The 22555-nt window shown below is 33.8% G+C and overlaps 1 protein-coding gene across 8 annotated transcripts in view; it reads right to left on the bottom strand.

The window, feature by feature from the left end:
- LOC129789639 (broad-complex core protein isoforms 1/2/3/4/5) overlaps nt 1–21655 on the bottom strand; it is a 64297-nt gene extending 42642 nt beyond the window's left edge. For 6 of the 8 annotated variants that reach the window (XM_055826616.1, XM_055826617.1, XM_055826624.1 and 3 more), the window contains exon 1: nt 9874–21655. In XM_055826616.1, coding sequence (XP_055682591.1) covers nt 9874–9889 — 16 coding nt within the window. In that variant the 5' untranslated portion in view covers nt 9890–21655. Of the gene's footprint in view, nt 1–7030; nt 7145–9873 lie in introns of those variants that run through there. The other 2 variants (XM_055826619.1, XM_055826620.1) reach the window with 2 other exon arrangements.
- Between the last annotated feature and the right edge of the window lie 900 nt (nt 21656–22555).

Genomic DNA, 22555 nt, shown 5'->3' with positions numbered 1-22555 from the left:
TAGTGCTTTGAGAATATATTTCCCCCAGCAACTCCTCCATTTTTCGGGAAGATCGGGGTGTGGGGGTGTAAGATTTCTCGTGGTCGGGTGAAGATTGTCTTTCTCGTTGTGCCAAAAATACAGAGAGGGATGGCGCGCGGTGGTTAGGCAGTGTAACTGCCACACATTATATAAATAACGAAAAAGAAACATACATATATACGATTGTGTGTTTCTGAAAGAAAAGCGCGCATGGAAGAATTATATTTCATACAAAAGTCTATATATATGTATTTACTCCCCCATAACACAAGGGTAAGAGACGTATTAGGATGATAATGGTAAAATATTTATATGGGAGGTAGAGAGAGAGAAATATAAGAAAGATGACTTGGGGGGTTGATGGCGTACAAGGATGTGGGGGGACGGATGAATAGTATATGTAGGCAAGGCCTTGTTGTTTCGATGACGTTGCGGGAGCGAAAGGGAAAGAGGAAAACCGACAAACGGAGAAAACTTCTGATATTACTACAAGGCTTCTTTTGCAGACAACGCGAAAAGGGGAGTCCCCCCACACAACACAGTGGGTGTAGATTGAAATGAGCTCTCATGGTGTTCTCCCATCATTCAAGAATGGAAAAAGTATAGAGAATGAAAAAAATATATACACAAAGCCACTATACTTTCTTCCTCCTTTTCCGCTCGCTATTTGTGGTGCTCTATGTATGTACCAAACCAACCCAGCCATACTCGAAGTTTGCTCTCAAAGTGAACCTTCGAGACTATTTCGGCTGTAATTTCTTTTCATCACTCCCCGAAATATGCTCGAAATATTATTATTTTATTGGGGTGGAATGAAGGTGCACCCACATCCAATTGAACTGTTATATTCCCTGGTTATATTCTCTTTGCTTGGGGAATTTGCGTTTAAAGCTTTAATGGTGTAACTTTGATATATTTTTTGCATTTTTATGCTGGACAAAAAAAGTCTTATTATCTCTAAAAAGAATAAACAGCGCTAAGAATTACTTCTGGAATATTATAGTTCTTTGAATACTTATAAATTTTAAAGAAATAATTGCGAAATTCGTTTAAAATGTTTCAAACCAAAGTATAACAAAACTGTTTTCAAGGCTTCCGGTGTTCGTGAGAGAAAACTCCGCTCACCCAAGGAAGAGCATCAATTTAAGCCAAAGCTTTCGACCCTAATAGCGGGTCTTCTTCAGTGACTGAAAGAATTTTATTCAAACATTTAACTTAGGTTTTTTTTTTTTACATAAATTTACATGATTTTTAACAATTTAACAATCAAAAAAACCAATGTTAAATGTTTGAATAAATGTGTCTTTTCAGCCACTGAAGAAGACCCGCTATTAGGGTCAAAAGCTTTGGTTTAAATTGCTGCTTTTCCTTGCGTGAGCGAGAATTTCCTCTGAAAAACACCGGAAGCCTTGAAAACAAATCCTTACCGTCAAAAAAAAAAAGAAAAAAAATAACAATACAGTGGGACCCCAGTACAACGACCACTCCGATGTACTCTTCACACTCATTATTTTCAATGCGCGAGAGTAGTTCAACCAAGCGGTCGTTGTACTGGGGTTCCACTGTACTATAAAAAAAAATTACGGAAAAACCTTTCTAATATTTTAAAATTTTCTTTTAAATTCTTCTTTATGTTCTTCCTGTTTAATCTCAGAAAATCTTCAAGAAGAGAAGATCTATCAGAAGAAGAAAATGAGATCCTATCAGGGAAAATCTTCAAGACTTTACAGGCCCAACAAATCTTTATTGCTTGTTTATTGGAATAATATAATAGCAGAACCCTGAGCCAGAACAGTTACAATGCTTTTACACGGAACAGGTGATTTAGTAATAAAAAAATTTATATAAATAATTGAATTTTTTGCAGCTCTACCGTCATCAATTATCCGTAAAATTAAAAAAAATCCCTTAAGAAATTTTCTTCTAATAAATTGACTTTTTCAAAGTTTTCCTGAAATTTTCTTTGTGCTTCATTTCCCCCCAATTTTCTTTTCAATTCGCAATGTTTTAATTTCTTTGTAAAATAAAATCAAAAATTTAATTCAAAAAAATATTCGCAAAATAATTTGAAATCATTTCAATTGCCCCACTGTGTGTTTATGAGAAAAATCATGAGATAGATTTTCTGCCGCCGCCCTTAGCAACATAAAAGCAAGAAAATAGTATCTAACATTTGATATAAAATCGAGTATAAAATCAAATATGAAATACACATAGCTCTTATGCTATAGAACCACATAAATTCGATACAAACAATATTACAGAAAGAGGAGAATTTTTCGTTGGTGAGAGGGGGAGGGTAAATGGGGCAGAGGGTGGATATTACTCTCTGGGAGATTGATATAGAATTTTATCCGTTATGCCATTCTATGGGCAAGTTAACCCACTCAATCCAATATCGTATATTTTGGCGAATTAATAAACAAGAGGATCTCGTGGCTGGTGGGACTACTTAAGGCATCGTTCTACCCCCATTTGGGGGTGGGTTTTGTGTGAGACAAATTCAAGGAAATTTCTCTCTCACTCCCATTTCAGCACAGCCCGTGGCACCCCGTGGCCTGGAATGTGTGTGTGCTCAAAAGGTGGCACAGAGACTTCTCTCGTGGACCAACAGGTTGTTACGCGCGCGTACACACCGAAATTTGCAGGAAAATCGAGGAAAATTGGAATGCTTGTAAAGTGAAGAAGGGATGATATCGATGCGGGGCATTAAGTCCGATGTTTTCGGGATGAAAATCAAAAATACATTTACCAGCTAAATTAGTCATTAAACTAATATTAGATTTTGTTGCCTAAAAAAAAAGTCAGAGAGCCTACAAAGCCACCCCCACTCCCTTGGTTGGGCCGCCCTTTCTGCGTGCTATGGAATAAATTTTGCGTGCGTGACTTAATGACAAAATCTAACCATATCGGGGGACTATGGTGGTGCGCGAATATAAAATATATACACGGGGTGGGTGGGTTACAAGAGAAAATTTAAACTGAAAAATATTTGGGGTATTGATGGAAAATAAATTGCACACCCTCCACCGCAATATGTTAGCAGAAAACGCGCGCGGGGGATAGAGCCACGGAAGTTGATGTGGTGGATCGAAGGTGGAAGGGAAAAATTATCAGACGGGAAAATTTCCATTTATTTTCGCATTAACAAAATTTCATTTACATTATATTAATTTTTAATATCCTTTTAATCAAAATGGCTGCTTGTTTTATTTCATACATCGCTCTCCTTTTTTGCCTCACCCCACCCGCACCACCCCCACCCTCGCACCGCATCTCCCATATACGCCACACACCCCATACATTATATTTTTCACCCCATCCCACCCCGCGTGTGCTATACCCCGAAAAAAGCAATGTATATATCTACATGTTTGTGTAGGCATAGGTAAATATGAAAATTATTAATAAAGCATATAGAGATGCGGCATTTTTCTCCCATATATACAATCTACATGCGAGAGGATGGGCCGCCCTTTTTATTTCCTAAGCAATAGAAATCGCATCATGGTTGAAACTTTTATACTTTTCCACGGAAAAGTAAATTAAAATTTCACCAATATCTCCCCCTTTGGGCATGGGAGATTGTAATGGAAGTATAAGAAGAGTTTCCAATTGAGAAATGAAAGGTGGCCGGGAAGAGGAGAAAAAGATGATGCTCGTGGGATGAAAAGAAAAACGGAAATTCTTCAATCGATACTTTGTGCAAATCTATCAAAATTATACATTGAATTTATGCAGGTAAACTTTTTGAGAAAATCCCTAACGCAGCCCAACGGAGGGGCGAACAAATGGTCATGAAATAGTAATGCAGGAGGAATATTTTTGCATGAAAAATTGGAAATTTTACTGCTCTTCAGGGTCAAGGAAAGAAATTTACCGCTAGATGGCATTAGTCGGTAGGTGACCCTCTAGTGGGAAAAAATTAATTGTATCAAACTGAAAGTTTGAAGTTTACTTTAAATAATATATAGAAGATTAAAAAAATATTAGATAAAAATAATTTTAAAAAAGTACAATTTAAAAAAATTGTTTGTTTTTTTTTAAAGCTTTGAAAATATCTTTTTTATCATACAAGACTTTACATAACGATATAATATAATGGAAAATATATATATTTTTTAATTGAATGTGATTTTTCAGTTCGATTCTTATTCCAAGTTATTTAATAAAGTTAAATCTTATTACTAGAACATGAATAAATTTAATTCTAGAAATAATTTTCAAACTAAGTTTTGAATTCCAAGCTAGATTAGATACTAGACTAAAGCAAAATTTCACTCAATGATTCATACATGAAATAATTAAATAAAGTTAGATAAATTTTATTTATTTTTCCAGACATTATTATCCATTAAATAAACATTAGTTGAATGAACTTTTTGTGACAAAATATTTTATTTTAAATTTAAAAGAAAATGATAAAGTAAAACATTGAGAATAAAATTAGGCTGAGAGCAGATTGTTTATTTTTCAAACAAATTTTCCCTTTTTTTTGAAACTTTTCAATTCAGAAGCAAAAGTCTTAAAAAATAAAGGAGAATAAGTGTTAATTTTCTATTACTTTGAAGGGTTGGTTTATTGGATTTTATCTACGAATTAATCTACCCCATTTTGATTCAATTCAATCCCTGATTCTAACTCTTTTGGTTTAATAAATAATTCATTTTTTGAATTTTTCATTTTCAAAAACAAAAAGATTTCAATTTCCTCCTGAGAAATGTTTTAAATTTCAAGACATTACGTCAATAAAATGTGGAGAAAAACTAATCTTGGAATATGTAATAAATGTGCACAGCCGACGGGGAATTTTGAGTGACAGATGCTGGAAGCTGATAAGTTATCCACCCCATGGTGTGCGCTTACCCACCCACAAACCCGGAGTATTGTTTCGCGAATTTTATTCCTAGTTGGAAAAGATAATACATAAAGCATAATGGCAAAAGTACAAGGTATATACATGCTGTAGGTATGTATATTTATGTCGTTTTCGCTATGTATCAAAGTAATACGATATAAAATTTTCCATTTCCTGTTACACTAACTCTCCCAAGTCCCGCATCCTGTCTCTGTCTCTCTAAAACACAAAAATATTACACAACACATTACCAGTTCTTTATATAAATAAATATATCGCCCACCCACCCCGTTGTGCGCTCTGTCTCTCTCCCTTCCAGGGACCGTAGTTCATGGTATACATGAAGCCCAGGTTTTTGCTATAAATGCCGTGTGTATACCCCCCTCTGCCTGCCTAAAAAAGTATGCTCTCTGTCTGTATCTATATCGTGGGCGGGGGGCGCCGTGGGGGCGAGAAGGGTGCTTTATTGAAGGCGGGCAAGGGGTTGGGTGCGGTGAGTAGCGGAATGGGATCCTTGAGAATAAATCCATTTTCCATTTCACTCTTTTCCGCCAAAATACACAGCGGAGTCCCCACTATTACAGCCATACCTCATCCGCAGCAAATCTCCCCCATCCCAACCCCGGCTGGGTTGTACTTTCGCCATCGCCCCGCGCACTCCCTATTCCACACTATAAAACCCAGGGAAGTACTCCAGAGCGATGGATAATAATTTTCTGGTGATGCGCAAAAATTTCCCCGCATGTTTATACACACTCACACACAACCACCATTGTAATGGGAAATATATTTGTTCGGTGGTGCTGTACATTTTCCACATAATGTGCATGTATTCCAATTTTAGATGAATATTTCAACTTTTCTTTCTTTTCATCGCAATTTCGTAAGTAATGTCGGTGGCTCCGCCGAAAAAGAAGACATATTTCACACAGCCCAAAAGGAGCGATACAACCGACCCCCCTCCCTTTCTGTCCTTCGCGCCTAACATACAAAAGCCCCCCCCCCCCTCCCTTGAATGGTAGTTTACCCAAAGAAATAATGCAAGATGCTTTGGGGAGGACTCCTCTTGCACGACTATACCTAACTTTTTTGTAGCCACACGCTTTCCACAATTTGCCGCATGAATGGAATATTTTTATAAAATTATATTACTTTTTTCTCTTTTTTTTACTTCCACCATCATTTTGAGTTATACGCAAAAGAAGGAGAAAAAAAGTGCGAGAGAACATCCCGAATTGGTGAAAATTGAGAAAAAAAAATGAGGAATAAATAAAAAGAAGAAAAGAAAAAAAAACCTAGAACTGCGGGGGCAAAACAGAATTTTATAGTAGGTGAACGATCGTGATGAGATGAAATTAAAATATCAAAAATTCATCTAATGGAAGAAAAGAGAAAATCCCTAAAATCTTTCCTTGATTGAATGGAAAAAATGATATTTTCAAATAGAGAAGAAAATTGCAGAAGAAAACATTTTTCTCAGAATGCGGAATAATGAATAACTCTCAAATGATTTAGGGGTGATTAGGGTTGAGTTGGTAATATATAAGAGTTTTGTTAAACATCTCAAAATTTAATTTTTGGTGAAAGAAAAATTATTATTTTATTTAAGAAAATTATAGAATGGAAACTGTTCTATCCAGAATACTTTCCCTATAACTTAAGCCAGTGCTAAACCTTAGAACTTTAAGAACCTACCACTGAAAAACCTTGATCTTTGCATTTTATGTTCTTTTCTGTCGCTAAAGATTTCTTCTGACGAACATCGGAGGTCTTAAGAAAGAAATCTTAAAAGCTTTACCTTTTAAACTAGTTTTTCAACTAAAGTTTAGGTTAGAAAACTTAAGCCGAAATTTTGAAAATTAGTTTAAGGAAACTTTAGCCTAACTGAAAAAATTAGAACCTAACTTAATTAACTGATTTAAGAAACAGATTACCCCAGACTTATTAGTGGCTTTCACCCACAGTCTAATGAATTCAATAAAATCATTTTTTTTTCTAATTAATGATTTGACCTTTTAAACCCGGAAAAACATTACAAAAAATAAAGAATTGTGGGGAATAAAATTTTCCAACTTTGCGCTATCATTTTATAACTTGAAAATAAAAAGGAATGATAAGAAAATTTATTTATTGAGTACTCAAAATTCTTACCAAATTTGGTTGTTTTCAATGCTCAATTAATGGCTCAATATTCTCACACCATTGCTTTAGGATTTTCTGCATAAACTACATAGTTCTATCACAAAAATTAATCACAAAAAAATCAACAAAATTTTCTTAATTATTGAAAAAAGTATCAAAAGAAAATCGATTAAATATTTAGAAGAATAAAAAAAATCAATAAATCTCGTGTTGTTGCGTTGAAATACGATTAGTTCGCTTTAGAAAGTATTTAAATATTATATTGCACTTGATTCACATAGAATTGCTTGGGGGTAAATTAACTCAAAAGCGTTGAAATTGCATAATTTCAACGAGAAAAGTGTGAAAATATGAATAAATTCTCGCGACGGAGCTGTGCACCATTGCGGCCGGATTAAATTACACCAGCAACTAAAACCGATAAGTGTATTCGCGAAAATTTTGGCAAAGACTATTAAGGTCACGCCTGGTACGGAGCACTTGGGGGCTTTTTGAGTATGTGTGGGGCAGACAACTGGGTGCTACAGCAAAATATTTCAGCTTTTGCCGAGATATTTGGTCACATTTTTCCCATGTATATGAGAAACACCATAAACTTGCCCGAAAATATTCAAATTCACGGGCAGGGGGAGCTTTTACTAACCCAGTGTGGGTCGAGGAATGGGGGAGAGCGGGGTAAAAAGTTGATATTTCCAAAGAAAAATCACATTATTGTAACCCTGTTCCCTCTATGTCACAAATTTATAAATATCTCCTTATCAATTTCTTTTCAATGTGGTCTCGAGCATATAGAAAAAAGTGTTTATTGCCAACTTTTTATCTAATAGTAAACCTATTTGAGATACGGTGTATCTGCACCGACATCGCCAAAGTAGTTTGCCAAAAATTCTCTTTTTCTTGCGTTTGATAACACCACATATAAAAGCCATAAACACCTTTTCTGCAGACACGGGAAGAATGTTATTAGAGATAGACAAACGGAGACAAGAAAAAAAACACCAACTTGAGAAAAAGAAGGTGGTTGTTTCTAAGTTTTTCATTTTTTGCGCAAAATTCGCGATTTGAATGGATGGCAGCTATTGTAATTGATTGAAAAATAATTTTTCTTCAAAGGAATACTTGCGAAATAGCAATTATGATGTGAGGAGAGCACTAAAACAGTGAGGAAGTTTACAATATTTTTTATTTGTTTTTCTTATTTATTAATTTAAGTCATTAAATGAAATTTGAGGTTATGTTTGCGCTAAAGAAAATTTTATGCTAAAAAATCATTTTTCTGACTTTTTTTTTTCAATTCAATAAAATAAGTATAAAGATTTTTCAATTTTTCTATGCATATTACTCGTCTTGTTGCTTAAGTTTTTCATAATTAACTTCTTAGAGGCTTACTACTAATTACTTATTATTTACGTTTCACTCTTACGCACCCAAGTGAGTTCCCTATTTAAATTTTAAGTTTTCTAAGAAGGCTTTCTACAGTTTTTCTTTTTTGTGAAATTTTGAGCATGAAAAGTACTATTTTCTCACTGTTCTAAATAAGTTTGGTTAATCGTTAATATAAATTAATTTAAAACAAAAGATTTACTTTACCCCTTTTAGGTCCGTGATTAATCTAACGAGTTGATTGAACTAAAAGACATAGTCTTGTATTAATTTGAACTCAATATTCATAAAATAACTATTCAAAATGAAACATTTTCTAAATTGAGCCTTTGGGTTAGCGTATGACCCAATAGACCTGAAAGGGTTAAATTTAATTTCAGAAATGATGATTTATTTTAAGCTTCTACTCAATTTATTGACCCCAAAGCTAATAAATTACAATGAGAGATTTTTTAGCGATGTAAAAAATTATTTTACAAATTTTCTTGGTTAGTTTCAGTATATTGTTATCAAGAATTTTTTTTAAAAAGAATTTTTTTTAAGCTTAGAAATCAGAATAAAATTGTCTTCCCGCCATTTCCTCTTTGATCTTTAGCCCAGAAGCTTAAAAATTAATTAAAAATTGGGAAAGAAATTAAAAAAAACTTAATCCAATGGTATTGCACCTCATAAAAATCACAGGGAACAATAAGCTGGCATCCCTTAATGAGTCTTCTTTTCTTCACTTCTAAAATATATAAGAAGAAAAAGTCCCGTGACATTTGTCTGTATATTTTATGACAAAAATCGCCTGTTTATTCTTCAGAAATCCACCAAGTTCTTACCAAAAAAAAACACAAATTAGTTTTTAGCATTTAGCAGCGAATGATTCTTGCAAAAGAGACAGGAAAATAGGGGAATTATATATGGGAATCTTGGTGGGTTTTGTTGCGAGAATAAAATCTCAAAGAAACTGCATACATTGGCAGTCTTTTTGCCCGCGTTTTGCTCCTCGCAACCTCTCAATATGATGCGCGACTTGACGACAAGACTATATAAAATAAATTCTAATTCGCTCGCAAAATATAAAAATTGCCTTAGTGAAATTAGATAAGATAGTGGAATTCTTTGTATGAACTTTTGTGGGGGGAATTTACATACATACATAGCTTAAAAAGCAAATGAAACAGCGAAGAAGAAGAAAAAATTGAATATTGGTGTGAAAAATGATTTTATTTTCTCCTTGCGATTTTTATATAACGCAAACTTCTATAGAGGAGAAGACCTTGGTCTCTGATCTCACACAGACAGAAAATTTCTTATCGCACAAATTGCAAGCACTATAACTTTTTTTTCAACTTCTTCTATGACCAAAATTTCGCAGTGTGACCTCGCTCTATGAAATTATCAAATAGCACAACGCTTAAATTAAATTCTTCACGCATCTATGTGGAGTTCGGGGAAAAGCATAAAAGGAATGAGGTACTTACCTTGGCGGAAAATCATGAAATTGATAGAATTCACGAGAAATAGATCACAAAACTTGTCAACACCTTCCTTGCTGGTCAACTTGTCCAACACTAACTGCTGAGTCGCTACACAAATGCTGTTTGACTTCAAATTAAATTTTTTTTTGAATTTTTTTGCATATAGGTATATTTTTTTATCCAGTTATTAGTACAAGAAAACCCATATAGTGGCAAAGACGAGCACAATCACTGTGTGTCATTCATGCAAAATAGGCGAAAAGACACAAAATTTTTTTCGATGATTCATCTACTTTTACGAGGAATAGAAAATTTTACTTATAAGTTTCATGTATTAATTTATGTTTCCTTACCAACACGTTTGAGTGACTAATCAAGCTCTGAAATATGTTTGTTGGCTCAGCATTTGAATAAACTCCTATTTTACAGAATACTCAGCATTATGGAGAAATGCTTTGTATTCCATTCGGAATTCTTCTAATAAGGCCTTTCGCAATAACCCTGTCGTATGTTAATAATAACGCACGGAATATTGATTAAGCAATAAAAAGTATTTTAAAAAAAAGTTTAAGAATAAAAATTAATAATTTTTTTGTGACTTTTTGTACAAATAAAACGATTTTTAGGGAGAAAATATTTTTTTATTAATAAATTTAGGGGAGAATGGCCTAATTCGGACCTCTTAAACCTAGAAAGTGAGTGGAAAATACCGAATAGAAAAGAAATCAATATTTTTAATTTTAACCCTTTCAGGTCCGTGATCAATCTAACGAGCTGAGGCATTTTCAGCAAAAAAATTAAACTCAAAAATTTTCAGTTTTTCTTCTTTCCTGATCCTGTGAATACTTGGGGATGTCCTTTTGTGGTCATAAAATGATCAGGGATTGTAAAGTCATACAGTCTTGTTCTAATTTGGATTCAATATTCCTTAAATAACTATACAAAATGAAACATTTTCAAATTCGATCAGCGGGTCAGCGTATGACGCTATGGACCTTAAAGGGTTAAATCCTTGCTTATTTGCCTATATTATTTGAAGTCTTACCCGCTTTAAGTAAAAGCGGATTAAGAAAAAAAAACAATGGTAAAAGAGATCTGAATAAGGTCATTTTGCCCTATTCATTTTTTTTTCAAATGCGGTTACTGAACCAGAAATGTAAGAGTATAAAATATATTTTTTTTACGTTTCTTTTGTAATTTTTACATTACATTACGTAATAATTTTTTATGGATAAAATCTTTACGATTTTTTTAAAAATTTCTGTTTATGAATCATATTCTATTGCAGAGTAATTATTCTCTCCAAATATCCCCAGCGACGTTTTGAAAAATTTATGACTCTAAGGTATTTTTCTTTACAGTTTTGTTCTAAAATAAATTAATGCTATAAGAAAATTTCAAATAAAAGAAAAGTAAACCGTCGCTGGAAAATGAAAAATCCGCATTTTTCAACTTCTCTTTGTTCTTATAAATAGCTGATTAAATTTTTTAAAACATAAAACATTAAAATGTATAAGTAATGTACATTTCATACCAACAGACCAATAGATAAAATTTAGACAAATCATTAATAAGCTTTTCCTTAGAAAAAAAACTTTGGTAAAAAATTGCAAAATCATCAAGTTTCTATTTTATTACACCTCAATCCATCCCAGTTGACCACGCATTTGCATCTCAAAGTAATTACCCGTAAGTATAACGTAAAGGATATTGACCCAGTAGTGGTGGGAAATTCACTTCAAAGACACTTTTTCTCTCATCTCTACAGCATTTTTAGTCCATTAGAGGCCATGCCATTGATGAATGAGAAAAAAAGAGCTTGTCTCAGTTTCGCTGCAAATTAGCAAAATAAACAGGATACTCAAAAAGTATATGGAGAGTTACGTCATGCTGTCTGTCTAGTCTAGAGAGTCAATAGACGGCCGCAAAATGAGTGTGGGGCCATTGAATTGGACACAGCGTGTCTCACATTCGCATCCAATAAACACCGCGTGCAGCACACCAAGTCAATTTAGTTCGCGAATTTTTTTTTTGGTAAAAATGCCCCAAAATGAATTTCTTTTTTTTATACCTCAGTACGAGTGAATTTTTTAAAGCCTCGCGCGACATACAATTGTCTGCGTGATGGGTGATGTAAACAATTAAATACAATTTCTTCTTATTTTTACATGAAGAAAAGAAGAAATCTTCTTTTGTACATTCGATTTTATGTGCAAAGAAGTATTTTCTTTTTTTTTTTATTTGTTGAAAAGAAAAATGTTTTGGGTGCAAAATTGAGGCGTTTGCCAATGAATCAAACTTTATTTTTGCCTTTGAGACGCGCACAAGAGGGTGCAAAAAAATGCGCGAGCGGACTATACATAGAAGACGCGTTTTATTTGGAGTTTGGTGCATTGAATTCGTCAATTTCATGTTCCTTTTTCGCCATATTATACGCCACCAGAGAAACCGATTTTTTGACTCTAGTCTCAGCCACAGCCTAAAGGTCATCGACTGCAGTTCAAAGCAATACGCGATGTTTTCCTTTATTTATTTTTTTCTTCACATGTATTTTTCTTATTCCTTTCTGCACACCAACTTCGTTTTATATCTTGGCTATATATATATATTTTTTGTGTTTCTTTGCAAACTCCTCAAGCTCAACCACTGACGAAATGCAGTCACTCACATAACAAACACATCTATGCACAAAAATTCTCTTCTTTTTTTTTTATTTTTGTATTTTTTGAGCTAAAAAGAATCGCAGAAAAAAAATCTCTGTGTGGCTTAAAGCCATTTTAGAGCTGCGAGAGCATGTAGCTGAAAATGTTTCGTCGTTAATTTCAATCAAATAAAAATGTGAAGTTTTTTTTATTTAAAAATCTTTTTCTCTCTCCTATCCCCAATGACTCTGTGCAACAAGTTATTGCATTTTTATACCATGGCACTGTGTGAGCAAAATAGCCCCATTCGACCACTTTTAGCGCAAATCGTAAATGATTTTTTCTTTGAAATATTTAACACGAAGGTCAATGCCTTCCCGCGCGACTAAGCAGACGCTTTTGGATGTATTTTAGTACCTATTCGTAGCAGTTGCAACAAGAAGATCGCTATATTTTGTTCAAGGTTTGGGAGTTTTGGCTGTTTTTGCTCATTCGGCGTAAATTATTTTGAGAATGTTTATAAAATTCTGTACTAAATTTTTCTTTTATTATCATTAATAAAATTAAAGAGATTTTTTTAGTACAAAAAACAATGTAGATCAATTGAGATAGAAATTTTCATTATTAATTTAAATTCTTTTTATGATTTTTTTGTGAAAAAGTAATTAAAATTTTCAGTACTAAAAATCTAATCTGTACTAAAAATATTCTAAAAAATGACGGATTCTTAAAATTAATATAGTAAAGAACATATTCTTATATCAAATAAGATTTTTTCGACATTCTTTGTAGAAATTAAGATAACATTGTATAATATCTTTTTAAAGTAATTCTTGAATATTTAGAACAAAATTTAGTACATAATATATTTTGAATATTAAATTTATTTTTAGAGTTTATTTTAAGACAAAAATATCAGCTTAAAACTGAAATATTGAGAAATATAATTGTACTAAAATTTATTGTACTAAAAATTATGTTCAATGATTGATTATCCTGTCATGTGATTGAATTGAGGCTTCTTCCAACACGGATAAATTTTAAAATTCGAATTTACCTTCAGATTTCAAGATGATACTTCAAAAACTCTAGAATGACAGAACCAGAAAATTAAAAAAGATTCTTTTCAATCTTTAAACAAGATTAGATCTTCTTCAAGAATTACTGATATTTCAACATAATAAAATAATATGCGAAGATACAAAGTGAGCAATCCAATTTCCAATTTCCAAATTAACCAGGAATTTGTTATATAGCAAAAATTGGGCAAAAGATGAGGTATTTGGGAAGGTCTAAATTGAAACATCTTCCCATCCCCAAATTTTGAGGAAAAAAATTCTGTGGTCGTGCCCAATATTGGCGCTCTCCACAATAAAATACACTATAATTTTCGGATCAAATAAACACCATTAGAGACGGGGCATGTGAGGAGGTTGAGTGTGAAGAGAAAAAGCTGTTGAAAAGCATTTTTTATCACCCGATACGATGGAAGAAGAGGTGCCAGATGGACACGAATATAATAGTGCTTCGGACTGAGAATTATATAGGTATAATATATAGCAAAATATAGCCGCAGAGGAAACAGGGACCAAAAAAACCGCACTAAATATTGCCAAAGGGCCTCATATTTCTTTTATAAGTCGTCAATCTAAACCATCAGCACTCATGTGCCCCAAAAAAAAAAAAGATGAAGAAAAAGGCCCCAAAAGTTGCATGAAGAGGAAAAGAATTTATGTGTGGCGTATTGTTTTGCCCGATTTTTCATATTATATACCACTAAAGTTCCCTGGCCTTTCTTCGGCTCATCCTGCGGTACAAAAATTTTTGCATACAACGTGTGGTGTTGAAATGGCGTTGAAACAGATGTTGATGTGCATTTAAAAATAATAACCGTGTCAGATTTTTGCACTTTTCTCGGCAACAAAACTTTTCCACACACACAGGAAGTTAAATTGGGGTTTCTTGAGGGATTTCTGCTTCCAATCTGCACCACACGCCGCTGTAAGAAGAGTTTTTCGCAGCATCCTTTTGAAGTTTCTCATTAAAAGTAATAAATTTTCCTACCAATTAATGCAAAATTCATTGAATTTTCAACGAAATTTTGCTAAATTTTCTTGCTAATTTCCAACACCTCCCCCCACATCACAAAAAAAACGTGAGAGCTTTAAAGGATTTAATTCGGTATGTACTGCAATGACATAGATTCCTTATTTTATATGCAAAATGCAACACACTTTGTATTAATTACTATTTCATTGTGCCACTCAATTTGATCCGATTAAATCATCGACAATACAACTAAAATCATTGATAATGATAATTAGATTTGATTCGGGGTTTGAATTTAATGCCATTTTGGGGGAATTTTAATACAGAAATATTTCAATTGAAATACCTTTGCCCGTAAACTAGAGGAATTTTATTCTTTTGTGGAAATTATTTTGCATTCAGTGCAATGAGAAGTAGTTAAATGGAGATGGGTAAATTGTTGACACTTTCTGTGTAATCATTGTAAAGTTTACATTTTTTTTTAACAATTTTAGAAGCTATTTTATAGAAAGAAAATACACAGCTTCAAGAAAAATGGTTTTTTATTAGAAAATTTTCGTTTTTTTTAGAAAATTCTTTTGAAAAGAAATCTTTTAGGAAATTAGATTTTTATATTTATGCAGATTTTAAAAAAAATGAAACTTGAACTATGATAAAGTAGTAACACAAAGGGTGTTTATCTGGCGGATATTTTGGTGTTTTAGCGAATCATCCGAAAATTTCTGAAGATCAGAATATTTGACTTTACATGAACATTTTTTGCTAAAAACGGAACGCAAAACCGAAAATAAAATCCAAAAACGTATTTAGGAATTTTTGTTTTGAATTTAGTCTTTTTTTATGGGTTAAATTTACTATATAATGTTTATCAATAATTTACTACTTTTCGGTATGAATTTACTCCTTTTTTTAGGTTTTTAAGCTTTAATGATTTTTTTAAGTTTCGTTCTTCAATCTGTAGTTTTGGGATTAAAAACCAAATATTTATCGGCTTGAATTTATTCTTTTTTTGGGTTAAATTTACTACTTTTTGGCTTGAATTTAGAATTCTTAGGCTTGAATTTATTACTTTTCGGATCAATTTAAGTGTTTTTATGCTTAAATCCGAATACTTCCGAAATCCGAATAATTTCGTCCAGATAAACCCCCCTTGCTGATTTAGCACTCTAGAAGTTTCAAGCTTAATTTTATTTCTATTGAAATATTAATTTTCTCGCCTAAAACCACTTTAAAAAGTCGATTTAAACTGAATTTATCTAAATCAGATTTTTGGCTTTCCTTTCTTAAGGGAATTCGTAGTTTTTCCAATCCTGAAGATTCCAATGGATTTATTACAAATCAATCTTTCTCTAAAATTCATTATACTTAAAGGAGATGAAAATATGAATTTATTGCAAATTTCAAAGCATATTTCATACCAAAAAAATACAACGTAATGTAACCAAAATGTAGGTAAACAATTGCACGTAGACATCCCATCCCTAGCACTTGTCGCTTCACATATCTCTGAGTTTGATCTCGCGTGAAGAACTCCAAAATTAGCCGAATGACTTCGATGCAATAGTGCTCATATTTCAAAAGTTTTTTCTTGTGACTCCTACAGGTAATATCGTGTGCGTTGGACCTTGCTTTGTGAACTTATGCGGCTTCACAGCACAGTGAGAGGGTCCTTCAGAGTGGGCTTCGGCTTTCTCAAGCTTCGCTGGGTGAGTAATAATTCTGTGAAAATTTGCATTCAAATTCAAGTTCCATTCGATAGTGTGTGCGCGCGTTTTTATGGTTCTCCTAAGAGCCATCTCGTGAGTGCAGGCTTTTGAGGGGTCCACCACTGTGTGCTCCGATGAATTTTTCTGATCTCCTCACATTACACTGAAATGCTTTTTAACAAGCCCTATGTGAGGGGTGTACATAAGAAACTCCAATGCCTCCAATCTATTCTGCACTCTCTCACTCACTCAGAATTCTAACTATGGGATCGCGGGATGGGCGGGCGGGGTGCAATGGTGGTTGGAATATGGTGCGCATTGCGGAGCAAGAATAAATGGGAATAAATAGAGGAATCACGATAAAATTGTGGCTGAAGAAGAAGGAAAATAAATTGGCAAAAGTCTGGCTAAATAGAAAATACATTTTTCGGCCGTGGTGTATTAAATGCATGATCCTCAGTGTGTGAGTTTGTAAAAGCATTGTGGGCCTTTTTCATTACTATGTATATATATAGTTGAGAATATTGAGTGAGATTTTTTTCTGTGCACCGCCGTGAGTGTGTTTGGAAGTGAAGCTTCAATTCAATTCGCCAACATTTTTGCCGGACATTGACCTTCTCAAATGCTTTTTCGTCTTCATTTTTATATATATGTTTATACACACCACATAGTTATAGATTACGATCACACAGCACCAAATCAACAATCTTTATTTTTATCACTACAACCCATTGGTGTGGCGATAAATTGCGAAAAATCGCATTTTTTTTGCCTCGTATTAAGCTCTTTTCCACCTCCCGCCGCAATTTACATTGCTCCTCTCATGCCGTAGGTTGTATAGGAAGTAATCGCGGGGCCATGCAGTTTGTGGATGATTCCGCGGGCGGTTTGTTACATCAACCAAGAGGGGGTTGACATTGTTGTGCATTCAACAGATTGTGTTAAGATTATATGTATATTTTGCTACTAACAGATTCAAACGGAAAATATCAAAGCTCAATTTTCCGACGGAAAAAAGTATTTTTACATTTTTCTAATTTGTTTATTGACTTTTGAAAATTCTTAGCCTTGATTCTTTTATTGTGCGAAGAAAACTATCAAACAATCCTATTTTTGCTTTAATAATTTTCTAAGAAAATTCCTCAAAGTAGTTTACTCAAATAGACACACTTGTGGTCATGAAAACAGATATTATTTAAAAATTCTAAGAAAAGAATTAGAAATCTCTTTTATTTTCTTCTCTTAATTGGAAGTTTTTTTTTTAAATAAAATTGTAGAATTAAATAAATTTCAGACTTAGATCTTTTATTTTTTTTAATTTCCTAGCTTAGCACTATGTTTGTGCGGAATTTACCATTAAAATATTAGTTGGTATACCACAATCGTGGCATACCAATTTTTAATTTTAATTGTTTAAACATGAATCATTGTGAAATATTATCAAGTCCAATAACCTCTAGTAAAAGTTCTCTAAAAGTTGTACTAAAATAAATATAACGATATGGATATAAAAATGTCGTTACTTTTACCTCTTATTTTAGTATTTTTATAACAAAAAGTTTATAAAAAGAGAAATATTCAAAAAAAAAACAAACTCAAGAGTTTTTTGCTTGAAGAATTTACAATTAAGCTTTCACTTTATTTGTTAAAAGTTTATTTTGTAAATTCTTTTAAAAAATGGCTCTATTTAAATGCCCATCATTGTGAATGAAGATAGAAAAATGCGAAAGAAAGCAAGAAAGTAGCTAAACATCGTTAGTTTTTCGCGAGATTTATAGCGTCAAATATATATTTTATTTTCTATTTTTAAAAAGTGCGAAAGAAATATTTATGATACAAGCAATGATTAGACAAAACTGACGCTATTTGTGAATTTTCTTTGAGGGGGGGAAATATCTCAAGAAAACTTGCAAATGTGCTGTGGGGTTATTTTTGGTATATTTTACATGGAAATAATCAAATATTTAGTGCATTTTTGTGAATCCTTCGTCTTATAAATAAAATAAAACGAAGGATTCTAAAACGGAATCCGTTGAATCCTTTAAAAATTCAAATATATTTTTAACACTTTGAGGGCACGAATTTCTAACCTGACGATTCGACCTTAGTTTTCCATCATAAGGAGAACGTTTTTAAAGATTTTCTTTCGATAAGCTTGAAGTCTTTTAATTTTCCTAAACATCAGGGTTAAATTTATCACAATAACTTTAATAGTTCTTATTTTGTGATAATTCAAAAAAGTTAAATTGGGAGCAAGTACCAGTTTTGTCCTCCAAGTTTTAAGAAGAATGATAAAAATACTTCTTTTGGCCAATTTTCTTCGATTATTAAGTATTGTACAAAAGAGACTTTAGGATATGTAGCTAGAAATACAAAAGCTTAATAGGAAAGCTCTAAATTTTCACAAATTTCAAGTTAATTTGGTTTAAGGAAGACTTTTAAAGCAAAATTTCTTTTGTTAAATTGCAAGAATTAACTTTTCTGATTTTTCTAGACAATTTTGAAGTCAGACTTTGAGAAAATTTCAAAAATTCCTATTGAAAAACCTCTTCAAATGACAAATTTTAAATGTTTTTCACAGTTTAGAGTGATATTATATTTAAAACATGTCGCACAAGTCTGCGCAAATATTCCCCTTGGGTGTCTGTAGTTGCAGTATCGATGCGAATTGAATCACAAGGTGTGTCTATTGAGAAACCCAAAGTACATTCTTTATACCTTTTGCTGTGCGTACATTTTCGTCTATGTTGGATCTCTTTTTTTGGGCAGCATGCATTATACATAGTTGGTTAAAAAAAAACAACCAAGCAAGCAAAGTACAAAAATGAGAAGGGCTGGAAACAGGATTTTTGGTTCTGCACTTTGATTCTTTTATTCCATTGTGTGTACCTTCTATACCTTCAAAAATACATTTTGCCCCGCGAAAAATGCATGAAAAGGGGGAAGGCAATCGCGAAATTGCCGTCGTGTCTAACTTTTTGGCCATAGGATTCGTGCCTTTTCTGCAAATTACGATTATATGTATGCTTGTGCTATATATGTATGTAGTGTAGGTATGCCTATTTGCTCGTGAGCAAAACAATTTTTCTGCGATGCAATTTTCGGTCAAAAAATTGCGGAGGACTGTGATTTTGAACATTGGGTGGTGTGCGTATGGGTTTTAAGTGCTAAATTTGGTTTTCTTCGCAAATGCAAGCTAAATTCGTGCTTTGAGATGGGTGCGAATGGCAAAAAAAGAAGAAAACATATATAGCAAAATTGAAAAGAGAAGGAGTTGGTGAAAAAAGCCAGCACGTATTAAATAAATTCATACACTTACATGACGCGCTAGCACACTTTTAGAGTGGCAAGTTCATAGACATTTGATTTTATGGACTATTGTTGAATCACCCGTCTAGACGAATGTTTAGGCGCGCAAAAAATATAATCATTTTTTATTTGCGAGCTCTTTTTTTTTCGCTGTACCCACTTCCACACAACTATATACACTTCAATGCAGACATTTCATCGTCGCCATTGGAAGGCTTTTTTTTCCTACTCGTTCTTTGCTTCTTTCGCCTCTTTTTTAGCCATCTAAATGATATATCTATTTTTTTTGTCAAAAAGAAAATTTGTATGTAATTCTATATGCATAGATAAAATATATATAGTTGAATTTATAGGTATATATATTGTAGCATGTGGAGACGACAATTTGTGTGCGTGTCACTGAAAATGGGCACATTGGCCGTCTGGGTTGGCTCACTTTGCGTATTACCTAGGTTTTGGTGTGCTATATATGTGGGATGTGGATCAATGGGGAGCACACCGTTGCTGCACACGGGGGTTGAACGTTTGTGGGTGTATGTGGGGTGGTGTGAGGGGGTTTGTGGGGGTGATGGAAGGAATGCGAATTTTCCCCGGAATTGATAGCAACAAGTGGTGCCTGACTACTTTGTGGAAAAGCCATTGCATAGAGCAGCAGCAGGAGAATTGCCACTCGGTGGCCCGTCGACGATGTCGTCGCATTTTCCCAAACACACATTCTGCATTTTATACACATGTTCGACGTCAACATTCCAGCGTCGCGCTGGCTATATACCGAAAACTCGACGCTCTCTCTCCGCACCATGTATGTAGCCATGGAAAGTGGTGAAAGTATGTACAACACATGACACAATTTTCCAAAACACACCATGAATTTCCCTTGCTTGCTATTTTCCGTATTTTCCACATACCAACTGTGTGAGATTTGCAAAAGAAAATTGCACAAAAAATTGTCTATATGTGCAACACCCACCCATTTGGGAAAATGACTAATTTTCCACGCAAGGGAGCATACAAATGCAGGGAAAATTCCCCCGTGGAAAAAAATTGAAAATTTTGGAAAGAAACTCTTAAAAAAACATTTAAATTATTTACTTACTCGGTACGGTGGTGCTGGGATGATATCTTCGACGCTTAGCGTCGGTGAAAGTACGCAATCGTTTGAATTTATTCAGGATTCCTTCAACTCTTTAACTGTCTCTGCGGGAAAATGTTTTTCTTCACCAAATCTACCTCCACCACCCTCGCGCGTCACACAAGAAAATCTCAAAATGAGTCAAAAATGTCTCTTCATCAAATTAATTAATCACACACGCAGAAAACTGATGGAAATTCTTCTCAAAAGAAAAATCCGATTTTCCAATTTAAAAAAAATCCACGAGGAAGGAAAACTTCCTCTTCGCTGTGGGATTCAAAGGAAAAAATTCCCGCGAAATAATTGTAAAATAAATTGCACTGGATTCACACAAGAAAATTATCTCGAGAAAAGCGCGGAAAAACTTTCAGAAAATGCAAAACATCGCTGAAGGATTTAAAATTCCGAAAAAAATTCACTAAAGTCCAATTTGAGACTTTTCCCGCCGAGGAAAATGTTGGAAAATTTTTTTTGAGCCTTATCGCAAAAGACACGGTTTGAAAATTTGAATTTTCCCAAAAAACACCGAGAAAAACCTTGTCAACGCTCCAAAATCTCAACTGTGAATATTTGGACTGACCCCTTGTGAGAAGTGTCGAGGCTGTTTTTGGGCAACCACACAAATATTCAGGATGAAAGAACGATGCACTATGAACGACCAGTCCAAAAGCTCTCTTCTTTTAGTCTAAAACCACTATCAAATATTTTTCGGGTATAATATTTTTGTGTACATGGCCAGTCGAAATTGCAAACTGTAGATGCACACAGTTTTGCAACGACTACATGTACAACACATATCACGGATTCACCCATAAAAATACCATCATAAGCCCAAAATTCAATTCACAACACCAATATCCCTGCCCAGTTTTGCCCGAATACACCCGAAAAAATTGTAGTGCCAAATAAATTTAAAACATACAACTGTGTTGTATGGCCAAACAATACACACAAACACACCAAAATGCACTTTTCGGTTATTTTCGGGGCCCCTCTATGTGCCCCCCGTGTGTGTCGCCTTTTTTCCATTCCACATACCCCCCCCCTGTGCACTACCCTCCTCATCCCAAACTTGTCCCTCATCGCTTATTAAAATGTACAAAAATATAATGTTGGAATTATATATAATACAAGTACAGCACTACTATGTATATATTTTTTCTCCATATATATTCATAGGTGTCACAGAGAGCGCGGTACATGGTGGTGGCATTTGCCAATACACGTACACAATGTCATTCAAATAGTGTGCAAATTTTTTTTTTACACACCAAGTTCGACCAGCAAAAATTGCGCGACTCACATTCACTTCCACTAAATAATTTTGCATGGGCGCATTTTTAACTCGCCCCCCCACAACCCCTTCCCACCACCCCAAAATTATACCAGCATTTTGGGTGCACAACACACAAAATTCACATACATGGCTTTTCCCCCGCCACTCGACACCAAAAAATTTGATTTTTCTGGTACTTGTCTGGTGACATCCCATTTTCCATTATCTTCCCATTCATGCAATTTTTCCTACACGCTGCTTTTTTATTCGTTCCCACCCATGAGCACACACGATTTTTCCATAATACCTACTCATTTTTCGACACCACATTATGCCCTTCTCTCTTTTCTTTTTTTTCGCTATGTATATAATGCGCTATATATATTTGGCGGAAAAGCAACGCATCATCTGAGCCATTGTACTCTTTTTATTAGCATGGAAGTGAGATAACAAGTCATCCACTGTTAAATAATGATTTTCTTGTAATTGGAAAATTTTCTTATTAATTCTTGATTCTTTTTATATGTTGCCTGAAGAAGGACCTAGTATTTTCCGAAATTTATGCTTAAGA

This window comes from Lutzomyia longipalpis, chromosome 2 (genome assembly GCF_024334085.1).
Source record: "Lutzomyia longipalpis isolate SR_M1_2022 chromosome 2, ASM2433408v1".
NCBI classification, from domain to species: Eukaryota; Metazoa; Arthropoda; class Insecta; order Diptera; family Psychodidae; genus Lutzomyia; species Lutzomyia longipalpis.
This window is presented reverse-complemented; position numbering and strand designations above follow the sequence as displayed.